This window comes from Hyperolius riggenbachi, chromosome 3, assembly GCF_040937935.1.
Source record: "Hyperolius riggenbachi isolate aHypRig1 chromosome 3, aHypRig1.pri, whole genome shotgun sequence".
Classification (NCBI taxonomy): domain Eukaryota; kingdom Metazoa; phylum Chordata; class Amphibia; order Anura; family Hyperoliidae; genus Hyperolius; species Hyperolius riggenbachi.
In genome coordinates, this window is record NC_090648.1 from 338,273,143 (window position 1) to 338,285,811 (window position 12,669).

Consider the following 12,669-nt stretch of genomic DNA (forward strand, 5'->3'; position numbering starts at 1 on the left):
CCTGATGCTGTGCAAAGCATGATGGGGTTTCTGATGTTGTTGTTCTCGTTCTGCTGTTTTGGTGCAATTTTTTTTTTTTTTTACATTTTCAATTTGACATTTGAAGCCTAGCGTGTGCAGCTGGGAGGGGTAATCAGGACACAAGATAGTTGGAACTGTGTCTCCTGCTCCTTGTCACCTCCTCTCAACCAAAAAGATGGCTGCCCCATGACAAAGATGGCAACCCCCATGAATCACAAACATTTGCCTGTTCTTTTAAAACAGGGTGGGTAAGAAATTATATTACCTATCTATTCTAATTAACATAACTAATGTAACTTAATGACAGTATGTTTGTTTAGGCTGAAGTTCCTCTTTAACCACTTAAAGAGACTCCGTAACAAAAATTGCATCCTGTTTTTTATCATCCTACAAGTTCCAAAAGCAATTCTAACGTGTTCTGGCTTACTGCAGCACTTTCTACTATCACAGTCTCTGTAATAAATCAATGTATCTTTCCCCTGTCAGACTTGTCAGCCTGTGTCTGGAAGGCTGCCAAGTTCTTCAGTGTTGTGGTTCTGCTATGAACTCCCCCTTCCAGGCCCCTCTATGCACACTGCCTGTGTATTATTTAGATTAGGGCATCTTCTCTCTTCTCTCTTATCTTTTACAAGCTGGATAAATCATCCTCTGAGCTGGCTGGGCTTTCACATACTGAAGAATTACAGACAAGGGCAAAGCTGTTTGCAGGAAGAAACGAGCAGCCTGAAACTTCAGTGCATGAGAACAGAGGGAAAGAAACACACAAATGATCTCTTGAGATTCAAAAGGAAGGCTGTATACAGCCTGGTTGTGTATGGATGTATTTTCTATGTGTGGACATACTGTACATCAACCTACTTCCTGTTTTGGTGGCCATTTTGTTTGTTTATAAACAAACTTTTAAAAACAGTTTCTAACCACTTTTAATGCGGCGAGGAGCGGCGAAATTGTGTCAGAGGGTAATAGGAGATGTCCCCTAATGCACTGGTATGTTTACTTTTGTGCGATTTTAACAATACAGATTCTCTATAAGGACCAGGCTATGTTTGCCTGATCTGTGCTGTGGGCTCTCCACAGCACAGATCAGGAATCAGCCTGGGCGATCAGACCCCCCCCCCTTTTCCCCACTAGGGGGATGTCCTGCTGGGGGGGGTCTGATCGCCGCCGGCTGTATTTGCTTAGCGGGGGCTCTTCAAAGCCCCCTCCGCAGCGTCTTCCACCCTCTCTGCCCTTACCTTTCTCTGGCTGGATGGTGTAATGGTTAAGGGCTCTGCCTCTGACGCAGGAGACCAGGGTTCGAATCTCGGCTCTGCCTGTTCAGTAAGCCAGCACCTATTCAGTAGGAGACCTTAGGCAAGTCTCCCTAACACTGCTACTGCCTATAGAGCGCGTCCTAGTGGCTGCAGCTCTGGCACTTTGAGTCCGCCAGGAGAAAAGCACAATATAAATGTTATTTGTCTTCTATTGTCTTGTCTCTCCCTCATTCAATGGGCTGCGCAGGATGGATATCCATCCTGCGCCGCCTAGGATAGGCTTCAGCCTATCAGATGCCGGCGATCCCCGGCCAATCAGAGACCGGGGATCGCCGATCTCCTTTACGTCGCTGCTGTGCAGCAGCGCCGTATTGATGTAAACAGTGGGGATTTCTTCCCCGCATGTTTACATTTCGCCTGCGAGTCGCGAGCGGCGGCTCGCAGACTGTTCACGGAGACACCCTCTGTGAACTGACATGGAAAGGTCGCTCGAACGAGCGGCCATTTCCATGTAAATCCACTTAAGACCTGCCGACGCCTATCGGCGTTAAGCGGTCGTTAAGTGGTTAGCCCCTAACCTTAACCCCTATCCTTAACCCTAACCCTGCCCCTCCTTAATCTTAACCCCTAACCTTAATCTCCCTCCTTAACCCCTAACCTCCCCCTCCTTAACTCCTAACTTTACCCCTATGTTAGGGATAAGGTTAGGAGTTAAAGAAGTGGGAATAAGGGTTAGGGCCTTTCGAACCACCGTGTACATGTTTGAACATACTGTGCAGTGCTGCTGATAGGCAGTATGCTACCATTTGTCAAAAGCTTGCAAGTGGTTGCCATGGGGGTGGAACAGCAGTATACATATTGACCTTCCAAGAAGAGGCCAGTTGACTGCATTGCAAGCAGTTGTGCTTTTGTATGGCCTTTGCAAAGTATTCCCTTGTTAAACCGCTAAATGCTGCTTACAACATTTGAAAACTGAAATTGTCCATGGCAGTTGGATGCCTGCACAGCTCAAACCCAGCTGTCATTTTCAGTGTATTCATTGGGATGCACTGAATGGAAATGGATTGCCCACCTGAAGTGAGAGGCATATGGTGGCTGCCATATTCATTTCCTTTTAAACAATACCAGTTGCCTGACAGTCCTGCTGATCTATATGGCTGGAGTAGCATCTGAATCACACACCTGAAACAAGCATGCAGCTGATCCAGTCCAAATCATCCATGAGGTACACCTGCATGCAGTTTCTGAAGTTGTTCCAAGCATCCTAGAGAAGTTACCATGGCTCTACTGTAGATTTTGTGTGTTTTGCATGCTTCTATCTCTGCAGATCAACCCATACCAGCTTGATGATGTTGAGGTCAGGGCCTTGTGAGAACCACAACTTCTCTTTCACAATGTTGTGTTCTTCTTTTTGCCATAATTAGTTATTTATCATGTACAGTGCTGCAAAATAAGATGGTATATTTCAACTGTGCCTATAGTTGTTTAAACATTTGTACTCTGACCTATATATTTCTTACTCTTTAGATTTTGGACACCAAAGACCTCAAAATAAAGAAGATCTCTGTAAATGGTCAAGAGGCAAAGTTCTCTCTTGGGACCACTCACAGTTTTAAAGGCACTCCTCTTGAAATTACTCTTCCGTCTCCGCTGGCAAGGTATGGAGTTAATGTGGATATCTACAGAAATAGCTCTATGGATCAAATTTAGGAAGGATTCATGATTGCTTTTTTTTTTTTACAGTAGTGCATAATATGAATTAGGACGCCAGCTGACAGCACTACTAGCAGTTTCTAAGTGATCATTTTAATTTAACATCTCCTAAATTATTGTATGTTATCAAGGAACCCTGTTTTTTAGCTTTTATGATGTTTTAAACTATAACTCTAGTTTCTACAGCAAATAAAAGCTATCCTTACCAATAACTTTCTGTGGAGATGTGGTGAGCAGGAGTGTTTAGTCCAACTAAAATATATGGAATCCACATAGATATGCATTTGTCTTCCTACATACTGTATGGGTCTTTTCAGTATCTCAGTTGTTCTCAGTCTGTGTACTGTGACACATTAATAGGTTACTGCTGTTCAGGTCATGTCATCTTTCCCAGCTGTTTATTTGCTTGTTATAATATTATGCTTCCTGCTTGTAATGTAAAATGCCATGTGTCACAAGCAAGCAAAGTTTGTTTTTAGGTGTTAGGTTGGTTTTAGGTTGGACACAACTGAAGTTACACCTAGAAACACTACCGGGAATAGTAGATGCAATTTTATTCCTTCTTTGTTAGTGAATTAAGGACAAAGATAACAAAATGTGATTTTGAAGAAGTCCTGTACATCAAACTACTATATACTGTTTCCATAGTATTCAGCAGGTGTTACGCTAGAGCAGTGTTTCTCAAACCTGTCCTCGTGCCTCCCCAATGGTGCATGTTTTGCAGGCAACCTCACCTATGCAGAGGTGGGGTAATTAGTGTCTCAGATACATGGACTCCACCTAGCGGAGACACTAATTACCCCACCTGTGCATAGGTGAGGCTGCCTGCAAATCATGCAACACTGGGTCAGTGCAAAGACAGGTTTGAGAAACACTGCTCTAGAGGTTTTTTTTTTTATCTGTATTAGTTATAGCTGCTGAAATTTTATTGCAAAAGTGCTTGTGAAGTGTCCTATGTTTTGCACTAAAAAAAGTGTGGCCCTGTGAAGGTGTTTTCAGTATGACATTTGTTCCCATGTATCAATAGTACATACTGCGGTGCTTGAAGGTTCGTGAGCACCTGCTGAAATATGACCATAAACTGTTAAATAAGAACCAATGTTAGCAATAGGCCCATAACATTATGCTTGTTTAGGAAAATGATCCAGTTCCAAATTTGTGTAGACCTTTACTTGCAGTTATTAGTGTGCCCCCTTGGGCTACAATAACTACAGAGAAACATTTTTGGGAACTGTTGATCAGTCCTGCTGTTACCCCGAATGTAAGGCTCATTGGTTTTTTTTTTTACTTTTCTTTTTGAAATCTTCTGTTTCTGTGGAAATGTAAAGCACACCTAAAGCGAGAGGGCTATGGAGGCTGCCATATTGATTTTCTTTTAAACAATACCAGTTGACTGGCTGTCCTGCTGTTCTCTTTGGCTGCAGTAGTGTCTGAATCACACACCTGAAACAAGCATGCAGCTAATCTGGTCAAATGTTTGTCAGAAATGTCTGATCTGCATGCTTGATCAGGGTCTATGGCTCAAGGTATTAGAGGCAGAGGATCGTCAGGACAGCCAGGCAATGTGCATTGTTTAAAAGGAAACAAGTATGCCAGTCTCCATATCCCTCTCACTTCAGGTCTCCTTTAATATTTTATTACAAAAGTGGAACCCTCCAATATTAATTACTGCTTAGGAACAGTAGTTATTTTTGATAATCTCTTATGTGCACGATAAAGAGTCATTACCTAGGTCTGCTATGCATTTTCTTTGTACTTTGGAGTCCTGTGAAAACCGTGATTAGACGTTGCAGCTGTGTGCATCCTGCTTTATTGCATCCTGCTTTATTGCATGCTTTTCATGTTTTCATATCACTCTCGTTTTATAGCGCATTAGCTATCACATGGTCCCAAGTACAAAGTCTGCCTTATACTGATTACTGTGCTACAAGATGCTTGATTGGCAGTTTGTCATACATAATATCTTTTATGAAGGAGGGTTAAAGTACATCTCTCAGTTTCTTTAAAGCATACCTAAAGTGGAAAAATTATTCAAATTAGATACTTAACTCAGTAGTGGAAAGACTCTGGATCGTCCAGAGGCCTCCTGGATCCTCTTACACCTCACTGATCCAGCGCTGGGTCTCCCTCTGGGCATGCACGAGTAAGGTCCACATATGCCCACTAGAACAACTACTGTTGCACAGCTGTTATCATGCATGCACGAGTGCTTATTCTACTGAGCGTGCAACCAACTTGCACAATCTGGATGTGCTTTTTCACAGCCAGATGAAGAGTCCTCTGCAGCAATGGTTAGTTAGAAGAGAATCTGGGAAGCCTCAGGATTATTTAGAAGCTTCCCTCTACTGAGGTAATTATCCAAATATCTGCCCCTTTCCTTGGCACAGGTTTACTTTAAAGAGACTCTATAATTAAAAAAAACCAAAACCTCCCTCTGGAGGATACTTTCATTGGGAGGGGGAAGCCTCAGGGACCCAATGAGTCTTCCCCCTCCCCTGTAGGTTCAGGGAATCCAGCGCTGGCTCTCCCGAACCCCCCCCCCCCCCAATCTTCCCCCACAAGCTTGACGAGGGCTGATATATTTACCTTGCCGGGATCCAGCGCAGGAGCAGCAGCGGCTCTTCGATCGGACTAGACGGAAATAACCGAACCCGATTGTATCCGCTCTACTGCGCAGGTGCAAACAGACTCCCGCCTGTGCAGTAGAGCGGATCGATCGGGTTTGCTATTTCCGCCTTAAGCCAAATAAAGAACGGCTAGTGCGCCTGCGCAGGATCGCGGTAGGTATTTGCCTTGCCACACTTCGGGGGACCCTGATACTTGAACGGAGGGATGGAGGAGGACGGGGAAGCCTCGTTAGGATGGAAAGGCTTCCCCCTCCCGAGGTAAGTATCCCCCAGATGTTTTTTTCCATTACAGATTTTCCTTTAAAGAGGAGCTGTTAGGTATAAGGTCTCAGAGAAAATAAACACATATATCAGTAGCTAAAGATTGGCTGTACTTACATTACATATGCATTTCACTGTCCACGTTTGGATTTCACAGAATTTGTATATAGTATATGCAGAGATAGATGCTCCTGACAGCTCATGGCAGGCTCCATGTTTTTCTGTCAAATGTGTCGTCATGTCCTGCCTGCTTCCTGATCACAGATAAGCTCGTACTTGAACAACACAGGGCTCTATTCATAAAAAAGTTGTGGCGAAAAAACTCCTGGAGGGAAAATACCGCAGCGGTATTTTAGACTTCTGGGTGGTAATTCATAAAAATCTTGCCAGCTGCGATGCAAGTGCGGAGATCTCCCGCTGAAAGCTGGCGGTAAGCTGTCGGAAGGCATGCGGAAACACTTCAGCCGGCAGAGTCCCTCCGTGCACTGCTCTCTCTGGGAGGTCTGTCCCATTCACTTGTATGTAATCCGCAAAATCAGAGGAAGCGGTATTTCCCGTCCACATACCGCTTCCTCTAAACTTCATGAATGGCCATTTTGTTACTTTTTTCTAGATAAATCTAGAAAAACACTGGAGAGGGCGGAAATTTCTCGCTCTGCTGGGGGATCGTAGATTTTCATGGGGGAACAGCTTTTATGAATGCCCACTTTGCTAAATGGACGGGAAAATCCGCTGTTTTGAGCGGAAAACTTGCGGTAAGGTTTTATGAATAGAGCCCACAGTGTGCAGTGAATATTAATGAGCCATGTGGCTAGGAACAATAGCTGACTCCTGCAGTGTACTCTGCCCGGAGATTTATCAGTGCTACGCGCTGGACTGATTACAAGCTGCTGTAACGTCTCATTAGCAGCCGAGGGGAGGGCCCCAGAATGCTTTGCAGTATAGTATGCGGCTTGCGTCCTCTTGGGTTTTAACAGCCTTACTGATAAGCACACATCAAAGGTAACTGAGATTTTTATCTTCACTAATGGCTTTTGGGCTTCCTTCTAAACTGTTTAACACAGGAGAATAGAGGTTTAAATTAGCTTCTGCAGCCTGACAGTTACTCTTTAAGGGACCCTGTAGTGAGAGGAATGTGAAAGTTGTGTTTTTTTCCCCTTTTACACTGTGCCAGTCCCCTAGTTGTCCTGCTGATCCTATGTTTCTAGTTCTCTCAACCACTGACCCAGAACAAGTATGGACATCAGGTGCTGTGATTAAAATCTGGCCATATTAACTGCATGCTTTCTCAGGTGTGTAATTCTGACACTACTGCAGCCAAAATGATCAGCACAACTGCCAGGCAGTTGGCATCCTTTATTGAAATCAGAATTAATTTTATTTGGCCAAATAAGTTTGCAATTACAGGAATTTGACTTGGCAGTTGCTTAACAGATACAGATATAACAATACAAGGACAGGCAGTATATATTACAAGTCAAGGACAGTATGTAAGTTATAGTGGCAGTACACAGGGCGAGAAGCATTCATTTTCTGTTCAATGCTGTAATGCTTTCAAGTCCTAGCAGTTTTAGCGTGGTTCTGCATTAAGCATGGCTACCACCTAAGGAAAAAAAAGCTGTTTCTGTGGCTGGAAGTTTTAGTTGTGCCTGACTGGTATCTCATTCCTGAAGGCATAAGTTGCAAGATGGAGTAAGCAGGGAGGCAATCTTGGGCGGTCTCTTTCTGCACCTGCTAGCGTAAAAGGTATTGCAAGGAAGGTAAGCTACAGTCAATTATCTTTTCCGCTGTTCAGATGATGCGCTGCGGTCTCACCTTTCCCAGTACTGAGCAAGAGTAGAACCAGACAGTGATAGATGATGTCATGATGGATTTGATGATTGCAGTGTGGAACTGCACCGTTATTTTTGTGGTAGACCAAACTTTTTCAGCTGCTGTAAGTGGTACATCCTCTGTTGCGCTTTCTTGATGATAGTGACAGTATTGTTGTCCCGTTGTTGGAGACTGTGGACCCAAGAAATGTATGGCTAGGGGGAGGTGCTGGGGGATTACTCCTAAAGTCTATAAATAAATAATGCAGCCTCCATATCCCTTCCACTCCTGTTATTTCACTATAACTACCAGTGCTGCACACATTTTTTGCATTTTAATCTAATTAAAAATGACCTTTCCATGTTAAAATGCAGATGGTTTTGAATTTTCAAAATGAACTCTAATAAGCTCAACTTGTATCATTTTTTTTCTAGTACCCGCTGATACGAAAGCCCGCTGATCCACCGCAATGACCTCGGGTACTTAGCAGAGTAGGCGCAGTGGAAGCCACAATATGTCTCTCACCTATTCCAGTCAATTAGCGACGTCCTTTCTCCATTCATGGTTCACCCTAGCGGTTTCCCTTGCGTCACGTAATGACGCAGTCAAGATGAGCCGCTGCAGCTCCCCCTGATTGCATCATTATGCGACGAAAGAAAAGCCACTAGGGGAACCATGAATGGAGAGAGGACGTTGCTGATTGAAGCGGGCCGCCATGGAACAGGTGAGATGTTGCGGCTTGAGCAGCACAAGACGCACAGTGGGGAGGCATAGCGGGGCACCAGGGAGACACAAGGTGGCACAAGGGAGACCAAGAAGACACAGAGGGGACAGAGATGACACAGAGGGGGACTTTGGAGGCACAGGGGACAGAGATGGAACAGTGTTCAGACTTAAGAACGGATTCAGGTTAAGAACAAACCTACAGTCCCTACCTCGTTTGTTTACCGGGGACTGTGCTGCGCTATCTCTCATCCCATACTGTCTGGCATAGCCTCTTCCTGCATGATTGATTACCTAGTTGGATGTAGACTACAGAAACAATTGTTGCTTTTTGCAGGGCAGGGAGCTCTAACACTCCCAGCTGTAACATCTATTGATAGCATTGTGGAGAAAATGGAACATTTGATTTTGTTGATACCAAGTAAATAGTTTGAAATTATATCTGCCATTAACCATAGCAGTATGAAGAGCTAAAGTAAAAGTATTTGTGTGTGTTCACACTATGCATGTTGCAGTGCAGTAATAACGTAAGGTATAATACAACTTTTACACAAAAGGCATCCACACCGAAATGCTCAACAGGTCAGCTAGAGCGCCATGATAGGTTTAACTCACCCAATCGCATCTTCCCAGCGGCGATCTCCATGGCTATGGGGGCATCATGTGACACGCTGACACATACTGACACATACTGACAGTGGGTCACAACGCCTCTATGGCCGAGGAGATTGCTGCTGGAAAGTGTGATTGGTTGAGTTAAAGTTCTCATTACGCACTGCATGCAGCTTTGCAGGGAGTAAGGAAAGGAGAGTAATCTGACCCTCTATCGGTGGGCTAGATTCAAACCACCGGCCATAGTTTGCCCAGCCCTGTCATAAACCACCTCTAGTGAGCTAAAGTACCTTTTCAAACTACTAATCGATCTGATTAGTATCGTTAGTGTTTTTACCTGTTTTTTTTTTTTTTTAAGTAGGCCCTTAGTTTTTCTACAATTGTAAGCTGTTCTTGTCTTTACACAGAGGGCAGGAAGCAATAGTGGAAGTGTGTTCAGAATCCTCCCCAAAATCTTCAGCTCTTCAATGGCTCAAACCAGAGCAGACTGCAGGGAAGACGCACCCTTACCTCTTCAGCCAGTGCCAGGTAAAGCACCTTTTCACTCCACTGTATATGTACTCATACTGAAAATGTCCATGTAATTCTTTTTAATAGGTTTTGGTGTATTTTTCTTTGGGTGAGTGGTGCATCTCTTGCATTGAGCTGTATGTGTTCTCATTCATTACATAAAATTAACTTGCATCAAGAATGCCTTAAACTGTACCAAATCATACTGGAGTTACCTGTTTCATTCTTGTCACTCTCCAGCATATGCATGTAAAGGAGTTAACACTAATGAGTAGCCTAATGCTTTTGTGTCTTTTAATTAAAGTGGACCAATCTGAGGGGTGAGGCCTCAGCTTCCGCCCTATTGTTAATTATCCAAGAGAGCAGAGCCCTGCTTCCCAGAGGCCAATAGATATGGTAATTAATTACTTTGACAAAGGGGGTAGACCCATGAAACAGCCATCAGGCTGATCACCCACAGTGTGTTTTGTATAAGGTTCATACAAACCTACCAACTATCAGTCCAACTATCTGCCAAACTTGTCTGTTATGCTGGGCATACACGGCTCGATTTTACCACTCCATTCTCCCGCTCGCTTGATTCTGCAGGCGATTCTCTTATCTTCCGCTCATTTTTTCTTATCTTTTTCCAATGTCCTCAATGCAGAATCGAGTGGCGAACCGATCGGGCGGGAGATTGGACGTGTCGGAAATTATGTATCGAGCCATCTAAATGGCTCAGAATCGAGCCGTGTATTCCCAGCATTAAACCCCATTCACATGTTTAACAGCGGTCTCTTATGCAGCACAATTGTCAAACAGCTTTTGTTGTGAAACAAGTTGAAACAACTAAAAAAAAGTGTTTTTGCTATTGTTCAAAAAGCTGATAAGACTGATAAGAAGTCAATCCAACAGTTTGCTTGACTTATTTTCAGTCTTGTCAGCTGTTTGAACAATAGCAAAATACTTTTTTTAGTTGTTTCAACTTGTTTCACAACAAATGTTGTATGGGGCTTACCAGACAAACTTGGTAGACAGTTGGACAGATAGTTGGTAGGTGTGTATGAACCGCTGTTGAGCGTGTGAATGGGGCTTAACAGACACGTTTGGCAGATAGTTGGTAGGTGTGTATGAACCTTAAAGGTGTGTACACACGTTGGACTGACACAAGCAAGCTACCAGTCATCAGACCGGCCGTGTGTATTGTATGTACGTGTGTACATTCTGTCGGCCGGCTGATAATGCTGGTTTTGACTTATCCGCTAGGCGGATCCGCTCGGCGGATCGGACAAAAACAGCCCTATCAGCCGGCCGACAGGCTGTACACAAGCGTCATTTGCCAGGAGAATTGAGTGCCAGCTACTCTTGATTCTTTTGGACTTATCTGTACTACTGTTGGCTGTTTACATGTGGCATCCAAACACGTTACTGGATTTCCCTATCCACCTTTTTCATACTTAACATAGTTAAGGGGGACAACTCTGGGTTTTCATCACGGGAATTGTGATCTGCCGGTGTCTCCGGCTGAAGGAGGGATTGACACTGAAGAAGCAGAGTGTTGGTTGAAACATCTTGGACTCCCTTGTTGTAACAGGCTGAAAGCTGTGTACATGCTGAGGATAGCAGGTTCTGAATTGGTTCCATAAACGCAATAGCTGGTCTGTGCTGGGTCAGCCTGGAGTCTAGGTGAGAGGCTTGTATATTAAGCTGCATCCTATCTACCCTATGGTGGTGGTTCACACTAGCGGTTGGAAGTGTGTGGGAGCACTGGAGGTGGAATTATAACCGAAGATATTGCACTATTGTGTTTTTTCTCTGCATGACTTATCATTATATGAGACTGCTGCAGCGTTGAAGTAAGCCGGAAGGAGACTATACTGGCTGGGCCACATGCGCAGTTGCTGATCTATACAGATTAGCCTGGACTTCTGGTGAGCGCAATCCTGTACTCTAATATGATTTGTGCTGCTCGTTCTATGGTACTGGTTCACACTAGAGGTTGGAAGTGTGTGGGAGCACTGGAGGTGTGATCGTAATCAGACATATTGCACTATTGCGTTTTGTGATTTCTATCCCTGTCTGAGGTTCACGGAGGAACTAAGAACGCTAAAAGAAGAAACATATTGCTGGCTGGGCCACATGTGAGTCTGCTGATCTGTATAAGATTAGCCTCGAGATCTGGTGAGCGCACTCTGATTAGTTTGTGAATGGAGGCACACTAGCAATGAAGAATTCTGGAGTTTTATGCTGATAAATGGACTTCAAGATATACACACACACACACACACACACGCACACACACGCCGGTTTAATCTATGCTGAATGTTGAGCGCTTAACCGTATGATATAAGTAGTTCCCCTCCACCAAGCATTTTATATATTACCAGATTAGGCTTCCCCTCCACCAAACATTGTATAGTTTACCAGATTAGGCTTCCCCTCAACCAAGCATTTTATATCAGAGCCTGAGATGATAGAAGACAGCTTACTTGTCTGCACTTATCCAAGATGTAGATTCATAGATGTGAATCCTAAATGGATACAGGATTGTTTAGGAAGAGGGGTAAAGGTTCTGCATAGGAGGGTAATCCCGGAGATCTCTGTACGTTATTCATTGACAGTTGTCACTATGTTTGTATCCTATATGTTCTACCAGAGATATGTCCTTATCTGGCTGTACAAGTAGTGACCTCTAGTGGTTATAAAATACTTTTGTATTGGGTAGCGATGAGTATTTCACTGTACTGTACTGTAGAAAACGAATACAGACATTAACTAGTTGGATACAAAGGTCTACATGATATATTACTTTATACTACACGATACAGTATTTTAAAGATGCTGAAAATTTCAAAATCCAATATTTTATATGTGGCACATTTTTCCATCAGATGTAGTCACTTTTGTCATTTAACCTATAACCTGTTTTGTAATTTTACTAAAAAATGTACACCATCTACACCTTGGGGTAACAGGCATGTTTAGGTCAGTATGCCCACACTATTACTACCGTGCAACAGGTATTTTTGCTGTCTGTTATGAATTTTTTTCTTTCTTTATTGTTTTTTTTTTTTTTTTTGGCCTACATGGGAAGTGCCATCTTTTTTGTGATATCTGCACCATGCACAGAAATCTGTATATTCATGTGCATTCTTTCA

At 43.5% G+C, this 12,669-nt stretch overlaps 1 protein-coding gene across 1 annotated transcript in view; it reads left to right on the plus strand.

Moving 5' to 3' along the window:
- Nucleotides 1–12,669, plus strand: part of LTA4H (leukotriene A4 hydrolase) — a 60,440-nt gene that overhangs the window by 9,655 nt on the left and 38,116 nt on the right. Inside the window, exons 2-3 of the mRNA XM_068276906.1 lie at nt 2,802–2,932; nt 9,430–9,550. Of these exons, the coding sequence (XP_068133007.1) occupies nt 2,802–2,932; nt 9,430–9,550 (252 nt within the window). The remainder of the gene's footprint in view (nt 1–2,801; nt 2,933–9,429; nt 9,551–12,669) is intronic.